The sequence below is a fragment of the Oncorhynchus mykiss genome, chromosome 25, assembly GCF_013265735.2.
Source record: "Oncorhynchus mykiss isolate Arlee chromosome 25, USDA_OmykA_1.1, whole genome shotgun sequence".
Lineage (NCBI taxonomy): Eukaryota > Metazoa > Chordata > Actinopteri > Salmoniformes > Salmonidae > Oncorhynchus > Oncorhynchus mykiss.
The window spans coordinates 44,045,098-44,065,444 of record NC_048589.1 but is presented as its reverse complement, the minus strand read 5'-3'; the positions used below and the strand labels follow the sequence as shown (position 1 = coordinate 44,065,444).

At 47.8% G+C, this 20,347-nt stretch overlaps 1 protein-coding gene across 2 annotated transcripts in view; it reads left to right on the top strand.

Moving 5' to 3' along the window:
- Positions 1–1,173: 1,173 nt before the first annotated feature.
- The window catches only part of LOC110505942 (papilin-like), a 65,104-nt gene continuing 45,930 nt past the window's right edge, over positions 1,174–20,347 (top strand). The window contains exons 1-3 of one of the 2 annotated variants that reach the window (XM_036962902.1): positions 1,174–1,538; positions 9,831–9,893; positions 18,543–18,646. In XM_036962902.1, coding sequence (XP_036818797.1) covers positions 9,837–9,893; positions 18,543–18,646 — 161 coding nt within the window. In that variant the 5' untranslated portion in view covers positions 1,174–1,538; positions 9,831–9,836. The remainder of the gene's footprint in view (positions 1,539–9,830; positions 9,894–18,542; positions 18,647–20,347) is intronic. The other variant, XM_036962903.1, reaches the window with a different exon arrangement.

The following is a 20,347-nucleotide window of genomic DNA, read 5'->3' as shown; positions in this document are numbered from 1 at the left end:
CTGGAGCTACCTGCCTAGTATACTGGAGCTACGTGCCTAGTATACTGGAGCTACCTGCCTAGTATACTGGAGCTACCTGCCTAGTATACTGGAGCTACCTGCCTAGTATACTGGAGCTACCTGCCTAGTATACTGGAGCTTACCCGCCTAGTATACTGGAGCTACCTCCCGAGTATACTGGAGCTACCTGCCTAGTATACTGGAGCTACCTGCCTAGTATACTGGAGCTACCTGCCTAGTATACTGGAGCTACTAGCCTAGTATACTGGAGCTACCAGCCTAGTATACTGGAGCTACCTGCCTAGTATACTGGAGCTACCTGCTGAGTATACTGGAGCTACCTGCCTAGTATACTGGAGCTACCTGCCTAGTATACTGGAGCTACCTGCTGAGTATACTGGAGCTACCTGCCTAGTATACTGGAGCTACCTGCCTAGTATACTGGAGCTTACCCACAGGGCTACAGGTAGCCTCCTAGCCTGGTCCAAGACCTGTTTGTGCTGTCTTTCCAACTCCTATTTGTCAATGGCCACCAAACATAACGCCCGTAGGAGTTGACATTGGGCAAGACAGCACAAACACAAATGTATATTAGTAATTGTAACACCCTGGTAATAAGGGTGATATGACACATAACCTGACACTGCTATTTATATATTTTTATTTATTTAACTAGGCAAGTCAGTTAATAACAAATTCTTATTTATAATGACAGCCTACTGGGGAACAGTGGGTTAACTGCCTTGTTCAGGGGCAGAATAACATATTATTTTATTTTGTCAGCTCGGGGTTTCCATCCAACATTTTTTTTTGGTGACTAGTCCAACGCTCTAACCACTAGGCTACCCTGCCGCCCCATGCTAGACTCATTGTAATGCTATAACCACTGGCATGTAAAAACGAAAATAACAAATTAAAAGTTAATCCTGAATATTCATTCTGAGAAGAAGGGTATTTAAATCTTCAAACTTTCATTAACAGTTCTTTTTTACAATCTGAAATTATAGCCTCAAAAATAAAGTCTCGATTTGAGTTCTGCACATAGTAACCACCACCACGAAGATAAGGCAAGATGCGGTTAGCCTGAGTGACGCTGACAGAGGAGGTTTTTTAACACCGACTGGACCATAGTTGCTGGAAGTAAGGGTACTGCAGCACCCCACCCCCCACGAACGAAAAGAAAAACGTTTCCTCCCCCACAAAAGTAGTGGACTGAGCCTTTAAAAATAGGCGTCTGTAGCGCGGGTAACTCTCCTCTTTGAAGAAAACAATTTGCAGCACCCACAAACTACTTCCAGTGGCTATGGACTCGACTGTTTCTCCTGGTTTCAATATACTGTTATTAAAAAGAGAAAGTAGAAGTGTCTAGTAGCTAGAGAACCTGTTCAGAACAGGGGTTGTCTTACAACGACATAGACAGGGCTCTATACTCCAGAACTAAAACCCTCCCCTGTACACCGGAGGCACCACAACACCAGCGCAGCGAAAATACACAAGGTGTTTTTGGACAGTTCAAGGGACGCAGAAACGCTCAACAGGTAAATTCGACCAAACTTTTATTACGATTTTGAGGCATATTGTAAGAAAAAATTATTGGGTAGTTTCTGGAAAACCAAGACTTTTCCAAGAGTTGTTTTTCACATTTGTAACCTACTACTGGGCTATTTATTTCCGAGGTAACAAATGAACTAACGTTAGCAGAACTTTTCTGGCAAATAGTTTCCCCCACAGGGTTTTGGCTATCTCCACCCTGCTGCAGGACTCTTAATAACAGCAGCATGCACAGACTGGCAGTGCGGACAGCATCACTTTTTTTTTTCACTCCAAAGAAAATTCCCTGTTTTCTATATTATTCTATGTAATACTTAGTGTTCAGGATGTACACACAAAAAAACACTTAACCGTACTTGCTTTATCCTGTTATCACAACACTGATTAAATAAGGTATTCACAATATGCATTACTTTTTTGATGGACCATTCCTTCAGTGTGTGTACAGTATGTATGCGTGCGCGTGCATGTGTGTATTCGACGCGCGCGCTCACGTGTGTGTGTGTGTGTGTGTGTGTGTGTGAAGTGTGTTTTTACATCTATGTGTCTTTGCTACTGCGGGCAAGGAATGGGTCTGGTCTGAGAGTACAGAGTTCGTGCAGCTCAGTCCATTGATGGTGTTACACTTCGATCACAACCGACAGTGTTGTTGCATTGTAGTACACCAGAATTACATTCATTTCACATGAAGCTGCGTTTGCCTTGCAGCATTGCGTTGCGGAGGCAGGTTGCAGTGCGTTCGGTGTGGCGCATACTTTGGATTTATCGACAGTATGCGTAAACGGCTTGACAGAAATGGTAGCAGGAGGTGAATGTTGAACTGTTGTTGCACACATATCCAGATGATGCTGCGTGCTATTTTACGCAATGATGCTGTCGGGAGTGTTCGAAGCGTTAGTGAGAGTTGAATCCTTGCCCTAACAGGTTGAGCACAATAGGTTCATAGAGACGCTGACACCAATAACAAGCTTCAAGTGAGTGCAATTATGGGTAGTCAGATCAGTCCCGAGCAGTGTCCGCTATGTTGCCCCTGACTCGGCCCCTCACTGCCTCCCAGACGTCTTGGCAGCATCAAATCAAATCAAGCTTTATTTATACAGCACATTTCAGACATGGAATGCAACGCAATGTGCTTTACAGGAAGAAAAAAAAAACGAGAAAAAACTATACAAATAAAAGCTGAAATATTTACTACTGTAAGGACAGACGCTGGTAAACGAGAGGCAAGTACAGGGAGTGAACATTTGAATACATATTGGAAGTGAAACAGAACAAGGACAGCGTCTGGACAGGGGAAACATAACGATATTAATGCAGACACGGGGAAGAAACTGAGGAAGTGACAGATAGAGGGGATGCAATCAATGAAGTAAAATAGTCCAGGTGAGTCCCGTGAATCGCTGATGCGCGTAACCTTGGTGACAGGTGTGTGTGTGTGTGTGTAATGATGGACCGTCGAGCGCCAGACAGGGGGAGCGGGGGGCAGGCATGACTACACAACAGACATAAGATGAAAACAAAAGAATGACTAACTGAAAAACTAAAAAGCCCCCTGACGAAAAGCAAAGCTAAGAAGATGGTTCTGCCCCCCAGTCTTACGCTCTGCCCCTCCCCCCCAGCTTCTCGCTCTGCCCCCCCCCAGCCTCCCCGCTCTGCCCCCCCAGATTCCCCGCTCTGCCTCCCCGCTCTTCCCCCCCCCAGCTTCTCGCTCTGCCCCCCCCCCAGCCTCCCCGCCCTGCCCCCCCAGCCTCTCTGCTCTGCCCCCCCAAGCCTCCCTGCCCTGTCCCCCCAGCCTCCCCGCTCTGCCCCCCCCCCCCCCCCCCAGCCTCCCCGCTCTGCCCCCCACAGCCTCTCCGCTCTGCCCCCCCCCAGCCTCCCCGCTCTGCTCCACTCTACCCCTCTAGCCCAATCACATGGAGTGTCCACCCACCAACCATCCAGCGGCCTGACCTGGGCTAAATGTGTTTGTAGACTGTGTTGGCGTCCGGTAGGCTACGCGTGGCCTGGTTCCAGATCTGTTTGTGCTGTCTTGCCAATGTCAACACTCTACGGTCGTTATGTTTGGTGGCCAATGACAATGTGAGTTGGAAAGTCAGCACAAACAGGTCTTGGACCAGGCTAGGAGGCTACCTGTAGCCCTCTGGGTAAACTCCAGTATACTAGGCAGGTAGCTCCAGTATACTAGGCTGGTAGCTCCAGTATACTAGGCTAGTAGCTCCAGTATACTAGGCAGGTAGCTCCAGAATACTAGGCTGGTAGCTCCAGTATACTAGGCTGGTAGCTCCAGTATACTAGGCTGGTAGCTCCAGTATACTAGGCGGGTAAGCTCCAGTATACTAGGCAGGTAGCTCCAGTATACTAGGCAGGTAGCTCCAGTATACTAGGCTGGTAGCTCCTGTATACTAGGCAGGTAGCTTCAGTATACTAGGCTGGTAGCTCCAGTATACTAGGCTGGTAGCTCCAGTATACTAGGCGGGTAAGCTCCAGTATACTAGGCTGGTAGCTCCAGTATACTAGGCTGGTAGCTCCAGTATACTAGGCGGGTAAGCTCCAGTATACTAGGCAGGTAAGCTCCAGTATACTAGGCAGGTAGCTCCAGTATACTAGGCTGGTAGCTCCAGTATACTAGTCTGGTAGCTCCAGTATACTAGGCAGGTAGCTCCAGTTTAATAAGCTAGTCTCTGGGGGTAGGGAGGGTGTGGCAGGTACACTCCGACATCCTCAGGCTACAGAAAACCCCCTGCTGTCCTGATAACAGTCAGGGAAAACAAACAAATAGCCCGGTAGCCATCCAGTGGGTTAGACGGCTATCAGCAGGCAACTCCAGAGAGCTTGTCAGGCTGGTAGCACTGGCCTACTGGGTACATCAGACTAGGCTAGCCTCAGGGGGTAGTGAGTGCTTGGCAGGCTGGTAGCGCTGGCCTACCGGGTCCATCAGACTAGGCTAGCCTCAGGGGGTAGTGAGTGCTTGGCAGGCTGGTAGCGCTGGCCTACTGGGTCCATCAGTGAGCCAGCCAGGCTAGCCTCCTAGGGCTAGAGAGTGTCTACTGGGTCCAGCAGGCTAGGCTAGTCTCAGGGGGTTGAGAGGGTCTACTGGGTCCAGCAGGCTAGGCTAGTCTCAGGGGGTTGAGAGGGTCTACTGGGTCCAGCAGGCTAGGTTAGCCTCAGGGGGTTGAGAGGGTCTACTGGGTCCAGCAGGCTAGGTTAGCCTCAGGGGGTTGAGAGGGTCTACTGGGTCCAGCAGGCTAGGTTAGCCTCAGGGGGTTGAGAGGGTCTACTTGGTCTAGCAGGCTAGGCTCAGTGGGTTGAGAGGGTCTACTGGGTCCAGCAGGCTAGGTTAGCCTCAGGGGGTTGAGAGGGTCTACTGGGTCCAGCAGGCTAGGTTAGCCTCAGGGGGTTGAGAGGGTCTACTGGGTCCAGCAGGCTAGGTTAGCCTCAGGGGGTTGAGAGGGTCTACTGGGTCCAGCAGGCTAGGTTAGCCTCAGGGGGTTGAGAGGGTCTACTGGGTCCAGCAGGCTAGGTTAGCCTCAGGGGGTTGAGAGGGTCTACTGGGTCCAGCAGGCTAGGTTAGTCTCAGGGGGTTGAGAGGGTCTACTGGGTCCAGCAGGCTAGGTTAGCCTCAGGGGGTTGAGAGGGTCTACTTGGTCTAGCAGGCTAGGCTAGCCTCAGGGGGTTGAGAGGGTCTATTGGGTCCATCAGGCTAGCCTCAGAGGGTTGAGAAGGTCTATTGGGTCCATCAGGCTAGCCGCAGGGGGTAGAGAGGGTCTACTGGGTCAGTCAGGCTAGGCTCAGGGGGTAGAGAGGGTCTATTGGGTCCATCAGGTTAGGCTCAGGGGGTAGAGAGGGTCTACTGGGTCCAGCAGGATATGCCAGCCAGTTTCCTGCTTCCCTGATAACATAGCAGCCAAGGAAAACAAACAACAGTGTGTCCAGCTGATCACCACACAGAACATCACAGCGTAGCGACAATATTTGATCTCAATAAAGCAATTAAGTCCAGAGAGAGGGAGAAAGGCCAGGTTGCTGTGCACTCTTCTGCTGTACAGATGGTTCTGGTTCCAATGCTGACTATTCTGTTTATTTACAGAAAGGGAAAGTCCAGTGATGCCCTGAAATGGTTTGGTTTCCCAACACAAACTCTCTCTCAGTCATTACAGATATAGATGGGCTGGTGGTCACTTCTCTCTTGAGGTTGGCTGGCTGGTTGGAGGTTAGGTAGGTTGGCTGGTTGTTAGGTAGGTTGGCTGGTTGTTAGGTAGGTTGGCTGGCTGGTTGTTAGGTAGGTTGGCTGGCTGGTTGTTAGGTAGGTTGGCTGGTTGTTAGGTAGGTTGGCTGGTTGATTAATTCATTGGTTGGTTGGTTGGAGGTTGGTTGAAGGCTGGCTGGCTGGTAGGCATGTAGGTTGGTTGGTTGGCTGGTTGATTCGTTGGTTGGCTGGTTGATAGGCTGGTTGATTGGCTGGTTGGAGGTTGGTTGGTTGGTTGGCTGGTTGATTGGCTGGTTGATTCGTTGGTTGGTTGGTTGGTTGGTTGGTTGGCTGGCTGGCTGGCTGGTTGATTGGCTGGTTGATTCGTTGGTTGGTTGGTTGGTTGGCTGGTTGATTGGCTGGTTGATTCGTTGGTTGGTTGGAGGTTGGTTGGTTGATTGGGGTCCAAAAAATATGGATACAGAGTATACGGTCTATAGACTGTAACAGACTATAAGCGGCTGTGACACTCGTCGGATGTGGCAGGGCAACTATTACGGACTACAAAGGGAAAACAGGACGTGAGCCTACCAGACGAGCTAAATGCCTTTTATGCTCGCTTCGAGGCAAGCAACACTGAAACATGCACGAGAGCACCAGCTGTTCTGGTGATAACGCTCTCTGTAGCCGATGTGAGCAAGACCTTTAAACAGGTCAACATTTAAAAAGCCGCGGGCCAGACGGATTACCAGGACGTGTACTCAAAGCATGCGCTGATACACTAGCAAGTGTCTTCACTGACATTTTCAATCTCTCCCTGATTGAGTCTATAATACCTACATGTTTCAAGCAGACCACCATTCGCATACCGCCCCAACAGATCCACAGGTGACGTACTCTGAATTGCGCTCCACACTGCCCTTTCCCATTTGGACAAAAAGAACACCTACTATGTAAGAATTCTGTTCATTGGCTATAGCTCAGCATTCAACACCATAGTGCCCTCAAAGCTCATCACTTAGCTAAATTCCCTGGGACTAAAAACCTTCATCTGGAAATGGATCCTGGACTTCCTGACGGGTTGCCCCAGGTGGTGAGGGTAGGCAACAACACATCAGCCACGCTGATCCTGAACACTGGGGCCCCTCAGGGGTGTGTACTTAGTCCCCTCCTGTACTTCCTGTTCACCCATGACTGCGTGGCCAAACACAACTCCAACACCATCATTAAGTTTGCTGACAACACAACAGTGTTAGACCTGATCCCCAACAGTGATGAGACAGCCTATAGGGAGGAGGTCAGAGACCTGGCAGTGTGGTGCCAGGACAACAACCTCTCCTTCAATGTGAGCAAGACAAAGGAGCTGATCGTGGACTACAGGAATAGGAGGGCCGAACAGGCCCCCATTAACACGAAGACAGTCGTGAAGAAGGCACGACAAAACCTATTCCCCCTCAGGAGACTGAAAAGATTTGGCATGGGTCCTCAGATCCTCAAAGTTCTACAGCTGCACCATCGAGAGCATCCTGACCGGTTGCATCACCGCCTGGTATGGCAACTGCTCGGCCTCTGACCGTAAGTCACTACAGAGGGTAGTGTGTACGACCCAGTACATCAGTGGGGCCAAGCTTCCTGCAATCCAGGACCTATATAATAGGCGGTATCAGAGGAAAGCCCATAAAATTGTCAGAGACTCACCGAAGTCATAGACTTCTCTGCTACCGCACGGCAAGCGGTACCGGGCGCCAAGTCTAGGACAAAAAGGCTCCTTACCCCCAAGCCATAAGACTGCCGAACAATTAATCAAATGGCCACCGGACAATGACACAGCTGCTACTCGCTGTTTACTATCTATGCATAGTCACTTCACCCCTACCTACATGTACAAATGACCTCTAACCTGTAACCCCACACACTGACTCGGTACCGGTTCCCCCTGTATATAGCCTCCACATTGACTCGGTACCGGTTCCCCCTGTATATAGCCTCCACATTGACTCTGTTCCGGTACCCCCTGTATATAGCCTCCACACTGACTCTGTACCGGTACCCCCTGTATATAGCCTCCACATTGACTCTGTACCGGTACCCCCTGTATATAGCCTCCACATTGACTCTGTACCGTTACCCCCTGTATATAGCCTCCACATTGACTCTGTACCGGTACCCCCTGTATATAGCCTCCACATTGACTCTGTACCGGTACCCCCTGTATATAACCTCCACATTGACTCTGTACTGGTACCCCCTGTATATAGCCTCCACATTGACTCTGTACCGGTACCCCCTGTATATAGCCTCCACATTGACTCTGTACCGGTACCCCCTGTATATAGCCTCCACATTGACTCTGTACCGGTACCCCCTGTATATAACCTCCAAATTGACTCTGTACTGGTACCCCCTGTATATAGCCTCCACATTGACTCTGTACTGGTACCCCCTGTATATAGCCTCCACACTGACTCTGTACTGGTACCCCCTGTATATAGCCTCCACACTGACTCTGTACTGGTACCCCCTGTATATAGCCTCCACACTGACTCTGTACTGGTACCCCCTGTATATAGCCTCCACACTGACTCTGTACTGTAATACCCTGTATATAGCCTCCACATTGACTCTGTACCGGTACCCCCTGTATATAGCCTCCACATTGACTCTGTACCGGTACCCCCTGTATATAGCCTCTACATTGACTCTGTACCGGTACCCCCTGTATATAGCCTCCACATTGACTCTGTACTGGTACCCCCTGTATATAGCCTCCACATTGACTCTGTACCGGTACCCCCTGTATATAGCCTCCACATTGACTCTGTACCGGTACCCCCTGTATATAGTCTCCACACTGACTCTGTACCGGTACCCCCTGTATATAGCCTCCACATTGACTCTGTACCGGTACCCCCTGTATATAGCCTCCACATTGACTCTGTACCGGTACCCCCTGTATATAGTCTCCACATTGACTCTGTACCGGTACCCCCTGTATATAGCCTCCACATTGACTCTGTACCGTTACCCCCTGTATATAGCCTCCACATTGACTCTGTACCGGTACCCCCTGTATATAGTCTCCACATTGACTCTGTACCGGTACCCCCTGTATATAGCCTCCACATTGACTCTGTACCGGTACCCCCTGTATATAGCCTCCACATTGACTCTGTACCGGTACCCCCTGTATATAGCCTCATTATTGTGTTACTTTTTATTATTTTTTACTTTAGTTTATTTGGTAAATATTTTAACTCTTCTTGAACTGCACTGTTGGTTAAGGGCTTGTAAATAAGCGTTTCACGGTAAGGTCTACACGTGTTGTATTCGGCGCTTGTGACAAAATATATATATTTTTAATTTAAAGTCTACAGACTAGAATGTCTACTGACTAGAAGGTCTACTGACTAGAAGGTCTACTGACTAGAAGGTCTACTGACTAGAAAGTCTTCAGACTAGAAGGTCTACAGACTAGAAGGTCTACAGACTAGAAGGTCTACAGACTAGAAGGTCTTCAGACTAGAGAGTCTACAGACTAGAAGGTCTAAACACTAGAAGGTCTACAGACTAGAAGGTCTACTGACTAGAAGGTCTACTGACTAGAAGGTCTACTGACTAGAAGGTCTACTGACTAGAAGGTCTACTGAGTAGAAGGTCTACACACTAGAAGGTCTACTGAGTAGAAGGTCTACAGACTAGAAAGTCTACACACTAGAAGGTCTACAGACTAGAAGGTCTACTGACTAGAAGGTCTACTGACTAGAAGGTCTACTGACTAGAAGGTCTACTGAGTAGAAGGTCTACTGAGTAGAAGGTCTACTGAGTAGAAGGTCTACTGAGTAGAAGGTCTACTGACTAGAAGGTCTACTGAGTAGAAAGTCTACAGACTAGAAGGTCTACACACTAGAAGGTCTACACACTAGAAGGTCTACAGACTAGAAGGTCTACTGAGTAGAAGGTCTACTGAGTAGAAGGTCTACTGAGTAGAAGGTCTACTGAGTAGAAGGTCTACAGACTAGACGCTCTACAGGTCATTAGAATAACGACAGTATAACTTTATACGACTAACTTGTTGTCCTTTCATCTCCACCAGTGAAAGATGAAGATGCTGTGGTATCTGTCTGCTCTGCAGCTGTTCCTGGCTCCAGCTCTCCTGGTAAGCAGACGTGATGTTCATCTGAATAGTATTGTATAATATTGTTATTATATTCTGTGAATACAAATAGTCAGGTACAGGGGTCACATCTAACCTATATGTTACAGTAAGGTGTTATATATGATCATACAGAGGTCACATACAGCACCCCCTGTCCTTTGGATCGGTCCAGTGCCTTCAGAAAGTAGGGTCAAAACCGGGAGGACTAGAAAAAGGAGAACGGGGAAAACACGCTGGTTGACTTGACTAAACATACAAGACGAACTGGCACAGAGAGACAGGAAACACAGGGATAAATACACTGGTACAGAGAGACAGGAAACACAGGGATACATACACTGGCACAGAGAGACAGGAAACACAGGGATAAATACACTGGTAGAGAGAGACAGGAAACACAGGGATAAATACACTGGCACAGAGAGACAGGAAACACAGGGATAAATACACTGGTAGAGAGAGACAGGAAACACAGGGATAAATACACTGGTACAGAGAGACAGGAAACACAGGGATAAATACACTGGTACAGAGAGACAGGAAACACAGGGATAAATACACTGGCACAGAGAGACAGGAAACACAGGGATAAATACACTGGTACAGAGAGACAGGAAACACAGGGATAAATACACTGGTACAGAGAGACAGGAAACATAGGGATAAATACACTGGGGAAAATAAGTGACACCTGGAGGGGGTGGAGATAATCACAAGGACAGGTGAAACAGATCAGGGTGTGACACAAATGTATTGAGTCAATAAGTATTCAACCCCTATTTTATGACAAGCAAAATAAGTTAGTTTGCTTAACAAGTCACATAAGTTGCATGGACTCACTCTGTGTGCAATAATAGTGTTTAACATGATTTTTTAATGACTACCTCAGCTTTATACCCCACATTTACAATTATCTGTAAGGTCCCTCAGCCGAGCAGTGAATTTCAAACACCGATTCAACCACAAAGACCAGGGAGGTTTTCCAATGCCATGCAAAGAAGAGCACCTATTGGTAGATAGGTCAAAATAAAATAGTCTTGAGGTAGATGTCTGGATAGTGGTGACAGGGTAGTGGTGAGGTAGATGACAGGATAGTAGTGAGGTAGATGACAGGATAGTGGTGAGGTAGATGACAGGATAGTGGTGAGGCAGATAACAGGATATTGGTGAGGTAGATGACAGGATAGTGGTGAGGTAGATGACAGGATAGTGGTGAGGTAGATGACAGGATAGTGGTGAGGTAGATGACAGGATAGTGGTGAGGTAGATGACAGGATAGCGGTGAGGTAGATGACAGGATAGCGGTGAGGTAGATGACAGGATAGCGGTGAGGTAGATGACAGGATAGCGGTGAGGTAGATGACAGGATAGCGGTGAGGTAGATGACAGGATAGGGATGAGGTAGTTGACAGGATAGTGGTGACAGGATAGTGGTGATGTAGATAACAGGATAGTGGTGAAGTAGATGACAGGATAGGGATGAGGTAGTTGACAGGATAGTGGTGAGGTAGATGACAGGATAGTGGTGAGGTAGATGACAGGATAGTGGTGAGGTAGTTGACAGGATAGTGGTGAGGTAGATGACAGGATAGTGGTGAAGTAGATGACAGGATAGTGGTGAGATAGGTGACAGGATAGTGGTGAGGTAGATGACAGGATAGTGGTAAGGTAGATGACAGGATAGTGGTGAAGTAGATGACAGGATAGTGGTGAGGTAGGTGACAGGATAGTTGTGAGGTAGATGACTGGATAGTGGTGAGGTAGATGACTGGATAGTGGTGAGGTAGATGACAGGATAGGGATGAGGTAGTTGACAGGATAGTGGTGACAGGATAGTGGTGATGTAGATAACAGGATAGTGGTGAAGTAGATGACAGGATAGGGATGAGGTAGTTGACAGGATAGTGGTGAGGTAGATGACAGGATAGTGGTGAGGTAGATGACAGGATAGTGGTGAGGTAGATGACAGGATAGGGATGAGGTAGTTGACAGGATAGTGGTGAGGTAGATGACAGGATAGTGGTGAGGTAGATGACAGGATATTGGTGAGGTAGATGACAGGATAGTGGTGAGATCGATGACAGGATAGTGGTGACAGGATAGTGGTGAGGTAGATGACAGGATAGTGGTGAGGTAGATGACTGGATAGTGGTGAGGTAGATGACTGGATAGTGGTGACAGGATAGTAGTGAGGTAGGTGACAGGATGGTGGTGAGGTAGATGACTGGATAATGGTGACAGGATAGTGGTAAGGTAGATGACAGGATAGTGGTGAGGTAGATGACAGGATAGTGGTGAGGTAGATGACGGGATAGTGGTGACAGGATAGTAGTGAGGTATATGACAGGATAGTAGTGAGTTAGGTGACATGGTAGTGGTGAGGTAGATGACAGGATAGTGGTAAGGCAGATGACAGAATAGTGGTAAGGTAGATGACAGAATAGTGGTGAGGTAGATGACAGAATAGTAGTGAGGTAGGTGACAGGATAGTGGCAAGGTAGATGACAGGATAGTGGTGACAGGATAGTGGTGACAGGATAGTGGTGACAGGATAGTGGTGATGTAGATGACAGGATAGTTGTGAGGTAGATGACTGGATAGTGGTGAGGTAGATGACTGGATAGTGGTGAGGTAGATGACAGGATAGGGATGAGGTAGTTGACAGGATAGTGGTGACAGGATAGTGGTGATGTAGATAACAGGATAGTGGTGAAGTAGATGACAGGATAGGGATGAGGTAGTTGACAGGATAGTGGTGAGGTAGATGACAGGATAGTGGTGAGGTAGATGACAGGATAGCGGTGAGGTAGATGACAGGATAGCGGTGAGGTAGATGACAGGATAGCGGTGAGGTAGATGACAGGATAGGGATGAGGTAGTTGACAGGATAGTGGTGACAGGATAGTGGTGATGTAGATAACAGGATAGTGGTGAAGTAGATGACAGGATAGGGATGAGGTAGTTGACAGGATAGTGGTGAGGTAGATGACAGGATAGTGGTGAGGTAGATGACAGGATAGTGGTGAGGTAGTTGACAGGATAGTGGTGAGGTAGATGACAGGATAGTGGTGAAGTAGATGACAGGATAGTGGTGAGATAGGTGACAGGATAGTGGTGAGGTAGATGACAGGATAGTGGTAAGGTAGATGACAGGATAGTGGTGAAGTAGGTGACAGGATAGTGGTGAGGTAGGTGACAGGATAGTGGTGAGGTAGGTGACAGGATAGTGGTGAGGTAGGTGACAGGATAGTGGTGAGGTAGATGACAGGATAGTGGTGAGGTAGATGACAGGATAGTGGTGACATGATAGTGGTGAGGTAGATGACAGGATAGTGGTGAGGTAGATGACAGGATAGGGATGAGGTAGTTGACAGGATAGTGGTGAGGTAGATGACAGGATAGTGGTGAGGTAGATGACAGGATAGTGGTGAGGTAGATGACAGGATAGTGGTGAGATCGATGACAGGATAGTGGTGACAGGATAGTGGTGAGGTAGATGACAGGATAGTGGTGAGGTAGATGACTGGATAGTGGTGAGGTAGATGACTGGATAGTGGTGAGGTAGATGACTGGATAGTGGTGAGGTAGATGACTGGATAGTGGTGAGGTAGATGACAGGATAGTGGTGAGGTAGATGACAGGATAGTGGTGAGGTAGATGACAGGATAGTGGTGAGGTAGATGACAGGATAGTGGTGAGGTAGATTCCAGGATACTGGTGAGGTAGATGTCTGGATAGTGGTGAGGTAGATGACAGGACCGGGGTGAGGTAGATGACAGGATAGTGGTGAGGTAGATGACAGGATAGTGGTGAGGTAGATGATAGGATAGTGGTGATGTAGCTGACAGGATAGTGGTGATGTAGATGACAGGATAGTGGTGACAGGATAGTGGTGAAGAATATGACAGGACCGGGGTGAGGTAGATGACAGGATAGTGTTGAGGTAGATGACAGGATAGTGGTGACAGGATAGTAGTGAGGTATATGACAGGATAGTAGTGAGTTAGGTGACATGGTAGTGGTGAGGTAGATGACAGGATAGTGGTAAGGCAGATGACAGAATAGTGGTGAGGTAGATGACAGAATAGTGGTGAGGTAGATGACAGAATAGTAGTGAGGTAGATGACAGGATAGTGGCAAGGTAGATGACAGGATAGTGGTGACAGGATAGTGGTGACAGGATAGTGGTGACAGGATAGTGGTGAGGTAGATGACAGGATAGTGGTAAGGCAGATGACAGAATAGTGGTAAGGTAGATGACAGAATAGTGGTGAGGTAGATGACAGAATAGTAGTGAGGTAGGTGACAGGATAGTGGCAAGGTAGATGACAGGATAGTGGTGACAGGATAGTGGTGACAGGATAGTGGTGACAGGATAGTGGTGATGTAGATGACAGGATAGTTGTGAGGTAGATGACTGGATAGTGGTGAGGTAGATGACTGGATAGTGGTGAGGTAGATGACAGGATAGGGATGAGGTAGTTGACAGGATAGTGGTGACAGGATAGTGGTGATGTAGATAACAGGATAGTGGTGAAGTAGATGACAGGATAGGGATGAGGTAGTTGACAGGATAGTGGTGAGGTAGATGACAGGATAGTGGTGAGGTAGATGACAGGATAGCGGTGAGGTAGATGACAGGATAGCGGTGAGGTAGATGACAGGATAGCGGTGAGGTAGATGACAGGATAGGGATGAGGTAGTTGACAGGATAGTGGTGACAGGATAGTGGTGATGTAGATAACAGGATAGTGGTGAAGTAGATGACAGGATAGGGATGAGGTAGTTGACAGGATAGTGGTGAGGTAGATGACAGGATAGTGGTGAGGTAGATGACAGGATAGTGGTGAGGTAGTTGACAGGATAGTGGTGAGGTAGATGACAGGATAGTGGTGAAGTAGATGACAGGATAGTGGTGAGATAGGTGACAGGATAGTGGTGAGGTAGATGACAGGATAGTGGTAAGGTAGATGACAGGATAGTGGTGAAGTAGGTGACAGGATAGTGGTGAGGTAGGTGACAGGATAGTGGTGAGGTAGGTGACAGGATAGTGGTGAGGTAGGTGACAGGATAGTGGTGAGGTAGATGACAGGATAGTGGTGAGGTAGATGACAGGATAGTGGTGACATGATAGTGGTGAGGTAGATGACAGGATAGTGGTGAGGTAGATGACAGGATAGGGATGAGGTAGTTGACAGGATAGTGGTGAGGTAGATGACAGGATAGTGGTGAGGTAGATGACAGGATAGTGGTGAGGTAGATGACAGGATAGTGGTGAGATCGATGACAGGATAGTGGTGACAGGATAGTGGTGAGGTAGATGACAGGATAGTGGTGAGGTAGATGACTGGATAGTGGTGAGGTAGATGACTGGATAGTGGTGAGGTAGATGACTGGATAGTGGTGAGGTAGATGACTGGATAGTGGTGAGGTAGATGACAGGATAGTGGTGAGGTAGATGACAGGATAGTGGTGAGGTAGATGACAGGATAGTGGTGAGGTAGATGACAGGATAGTGGTGAGGTAGATTCCAGGATACTGGTGAGGTAGATGTCTGGATAGTGGTGAGGTAGATGACAGGACCGGGGTGAGGTAGATGACAGGATAGTGGTGAGGTAGATGACAGGATAGTGGTGAGGTAGATGATAGGATAGTGGTGATGTAGCTGACAGGATAGTGGTGATGTAGATGACAGGATAGTGGTGACAGGATAGTGGTGAAGAATATGACAGGACCGGGGTGAGGTAGATGACAGGATAGTGTTGAGGTAGATGACAGGATAGTGGTGACAGGATAGTAGTGAGGTATATGACAGGATAGTAGTGAGTTAGGTGACATGGTAGTGGTGAGGTAGATGACAGGATAGTGGTAAGGCAGATGACAGAATAGTGGTGAGGTAGATGACAGAATAGTGGTGAGGTAGATGACAGAATAGTAGTGAGGTAGATGACAGGATAGTGGCAAGGTAGATGACAGGATAGTGGTGACAGGATAGTGGTGACAGGATAGTGGTGACAGGATAGTGGTGAGGTAGATGACAGGATAGTTATGAGGTAGATGACAGGATAGTGGTGACAGGATAGTGGTGAAGAATATGACAGGACCGGGGTGAGGTAGATGACAGGATAGTGTTGAGGTAGATGACAGGATAGTGGTGACAGGATAGTAGTGAGGTAGATGACAGAATAGTAGTGAGGTATATGACAGGATAGTAGTGAGTTAGGTGACATGGTAGTGGTGAGGTAGATGACAGGATAGTGGTAAGGTAGATGACAGAATAGTGGTGAGGTAGATGACAGAATAGTAGTGAGGTACATGAGAGGATAGTGGCAAGGTAGATGACAGGATAGTGGTGACAGGATAGTGGTGACAGGATAGTGGTGACAGGATAGTGGTGAGGTAGATGACAGGATAGTGGTGACAGGATAGTGGTGAGGTAGATGACAGGATAGTTGTGAGGTAGTTGACAGGATAGTGGTGAGGTAGATGACAGGATAGTGGTGAAGTAGATGACAGGATAGTGGTGAGGTAGGTGACAGGATAGTGGTGAGGTAGGTGACAGGATAGTGGTGAGGTAGGTGACAGGATAGTGGTGAGGTAGATGACAGGATAGTGGTGAGGTAGATGACAGGATAGTGGTGACATGATAGTGGTGAGGTAGATGACAGGATAGTGGTGAGGTAGATGACAGGATAGGGATGAGGTAGTTGACAGGATAGTGGTGAGGTAGATGACAGGATAGTGGTGAGGTAGATGACAGGATATTGGTGAGGTAGATGACAGGATAGTGGTGAGATCGATGACAGGATAGTGGTGACAGGATAGTGGTGAGGTAGATGACAGGATAGTGGTGAGGTAGATGACTGGATAGTGGTGAGGTAGATGACTGGATAGTTAGTTAGGTCGATGACAGGATAGTCATGAGGTAGGTGTTAGGATAGTGGTGACAGGATAGTAGTGAGGTAGGTGACAGGATGGTGGTGAGGTAGATGACTGGATAATGGTGACAGGATAGTGGTAAGGTAGATGACAGGATAGTGGTGAGGTAGATGACAGGATAGTGGTGAGGTAGATGACGGGATAGTGGTGACAGGATAGTAGTGAGGTATATGACAGGATAGTAGTGAGTTAGGTGACATGGTAGTGGTGAGGTAGATGACAGGATAGTGGTAAGGCAGATGACAGAATAGTGGTAAGGTAGATGACAGAATAGTGGTGAGGTAGATGACAGAATAGTAGTGAGGTAGGTGACAGGATAGTGGCAAGGTAGATGACAGGATAGTGGTGACAGGATAGTGGTGACAGGATAGTGGTGACAGGATAGTGGTGATGTAGATGACAGGATAGTTGTGAGGTAGATGACTGGATAGTGGTGAGGTAGATGACTGGATAGTGGTGAGGTAGATGTTGGATAGTGGTGAGTTAGATGACAGGATAGTGTTGAGGTAGATGACAGGATAGTGGTAAGGTAGATGACAGGATAGTGGTGACAGGATAGTAGTGAGGTAGATGACAGGATATTAGTTAGGTCGATGACAGGATAGTCATGAGGTAGATGTTAGGATAGTGGTGACAGGATAGTAGTGAGGTAGGTGACAGGATGGTGGTGAGGTAGATGACTGGATAATGGTGACAGGATAGTGGTAAGGTAGATGACAGGATAGTGGTGAGGTAGATGACAGGATAGTGGTGAGGTAGATGACAGGATAGTGGTGACAGGATAGTAGTGAGGTATATGACAGGATAGTAGTGAGTTAGGTGACATGGTAGTGGTGAGGTAGATGACAGGATAGTGGTAATGCAGATGACAGAATAGTGGTAAGGTAGATGACAGAATAGTGGTGAGGTAGATGACAGAATAGTAGTGAGGTAGATGACAGGATAGTGGCAAGGTAGATGACAGGATAGTGGTGACAGGATAGTGGTGACAGGATAGTGGTGACAGGATAGTGGTGAGGTAGATGACAGGATAGTTATGAGGTAGATGACAGGATAGGGGTGACAGGATAGTGGTGATGTAGATGACAGGATAGTTGTGAGGTAGATGACTGGATAGTGGTGAGGTAGATGACTGGATAGTGGTGAGGTAGATGACAGGATAGTGGTGAGGTAGATGACAGGATAGTGGTGATGTAGATGACAGGATAGTGGTGAGGTAGATGACAGGATAGTGGTGAGGTAGATGACAGGATAGTGGTGAGGTAGATGACAGGATAGTGGTGAGGTAGATGTCTGGATAGTGGTGAGGTAGATGACAGGACCGGGGTGAGGTAGATGACAGGATAGTGGTGAGGTAGATGACAGGATAGTGGTGAGGTAGATGATAGGATAGTGGTGATGTAGCTGACAGGATAGTGGTGATGTAGATGACAGGATAGTGGTGACAGGATAGTGGTGAAGAATATGACAGGACCGGGGTGAGGTAGATGACAGGATAGTGTTGAGGTAGATGACAGGATAGTGGTGACAGGATAGTAGTTGCCTGTTGTCCCTGGTCTAAAGTATCGTGTTCCTATAATGCCCTGTGGGCCCTGGTCTAAAGTATCATGTTCCTATAAAACCCTGTGGGCACTGGTTGTAGTGCACTCAGTAGGTAATAGGGTGCCATTTGGGACATAGAGACCATAATGTGTTGTTGTGTATGTCCAGCTACCCAATGGGGACTACTGGGAGGAATGGAGTCCCTATGGAGAATGTAGTCGGAGCTGTGGGAGTGGGGTTACCAGGAGAACCAGGAGATGTGTCAGCCAGAGGTAAGAGAGTGATGTTGTTCTTTGTTGTTGTTTCTTTCTTTCCTGTTTCTCTGTCCACTCTAGGCTACTCCTGTGTCTCTCTGTCCACTCTATGCTACCCCTGTGTCTCTCTGTCCACTCTAGGCTACCCCTGTGTCTCTCTGTCCTCTCTAGGCTACTCCTGTGTCTCTCTGTCCACTCTAGGCTACCCCTGTGTCTCTCTGTCCTCTCTAGGCTACCCCTGTGTCTCTCTGTCCACTCTAGGCTACCCCTGTGTTTCTCTCTCTGTCCTCTCTAGGCTACCCCTGTGTTTCTCTCTCTGTCCTCTCTAGGCTACCCCTCTGTTTCTCTGTCCTCTCTAGGCTACCCCTGTGTCTCTCTGTCCACTCTAGGCTACCCCTGTGTCTCTGTCCACTCTAGGCTACCCCTCTGTTTCTCTGTCCACTCTAGGCTACCCCTGTGTTTCTCTCTCTGTCCTCTCTAGCCTAGCCCTCTGTTTCTCTGTCTTCTCTAGGCTACCCCTGTGTCTCTCTGTCCTCCCTAGGCTACCCCTGTGTCTCTCTGTCCACTCTAGGCTACCCCTGTGTCTCTCTGTCCACTCTAGGCTACCCCTCTGTTTCTCTGTCCACTCTATGCTACCCCTGTGTCTCTCTGTCCACTCTAGGCTACCCCTGTGTCTCTCTGTCCACTCTAGGCTACCCCTGTGTCTCTCTGTCCACTCTAGGCTACCCCTGTGTTTCTCTCTCTGTCCTCTCTAGGCTACCCCTCTGTTTCTCTGTCCACTCTATGCTACCCCTGTGTTTCTCTCTCTGTCCTCCCTAGGCTACCCCTGTGTCTCTCTGTCCACTCTAGGCTACCCCTGTGTCTCTCTGTCCACTCTAGGCTACCCCTCTGTTTCTCTGTCCACTCTAGGCTACCCCTGTGTTTCTCTCTCTGTCCTCCCTAGGCTACCCCTGTGTCTCTCTGTCCACTATAGGCTACCCCTGTGTCTCTCTGTCCACTCTAGGCTACCCCTGTGTTTCTCTCTCTGTCCTCTCTAGGCTACCCCTCTGTTTCTCTGTCGACTCTAGGCTACCCCTGTGTCTCTCTGTCCTCTTAAGGCAGTCCTATGTTTTACAAGGTCAAATCAAATGTTATTTGTCACATACACATGGTTAGCAGATGTTAATGTGAGTGTATCATAATGCTTGTGCTTCTAGTTCCGACAGTGCAGTAAGATCTAACAAGTAATCTAACATTTCCACAACAACTACCTAATACACACAAATCTAAAGGGGTGAATGAGAATATGTACATGTAAGTATATAAATTAGCGATGTCTGAGCAGCATAGGCAAGATGCAGTAGATGGTATAAAATACAGTATATACAGTGCCTTGCGAAAGTATTCGGCCCCCTTGAACTTTGCGACCTTTTGCCACATTTCAGGCTTCAAACATAAAGATATAAAAGTGTATTTTTTTGTGAAGAATCAACAACAAGTGGGACACAATCATGAAGTGGAACGACATTTATTGGATATTTCAAACTTTTTTAACAAATCAAAAACTGAAAAATTGGGCGTGCAAAATTATTACCTTGTCCCTGTACTGACATTTCCCTTGTTTGATTGCCTTGCGGAGGGAATAACTACACTGTTTATATTCAGCCATATTCCCAGTCTTTCCATGGTTAAATGCGGTGGATCGCATATTCAGTGTTGTGCGAATGCTGCCATCCACCC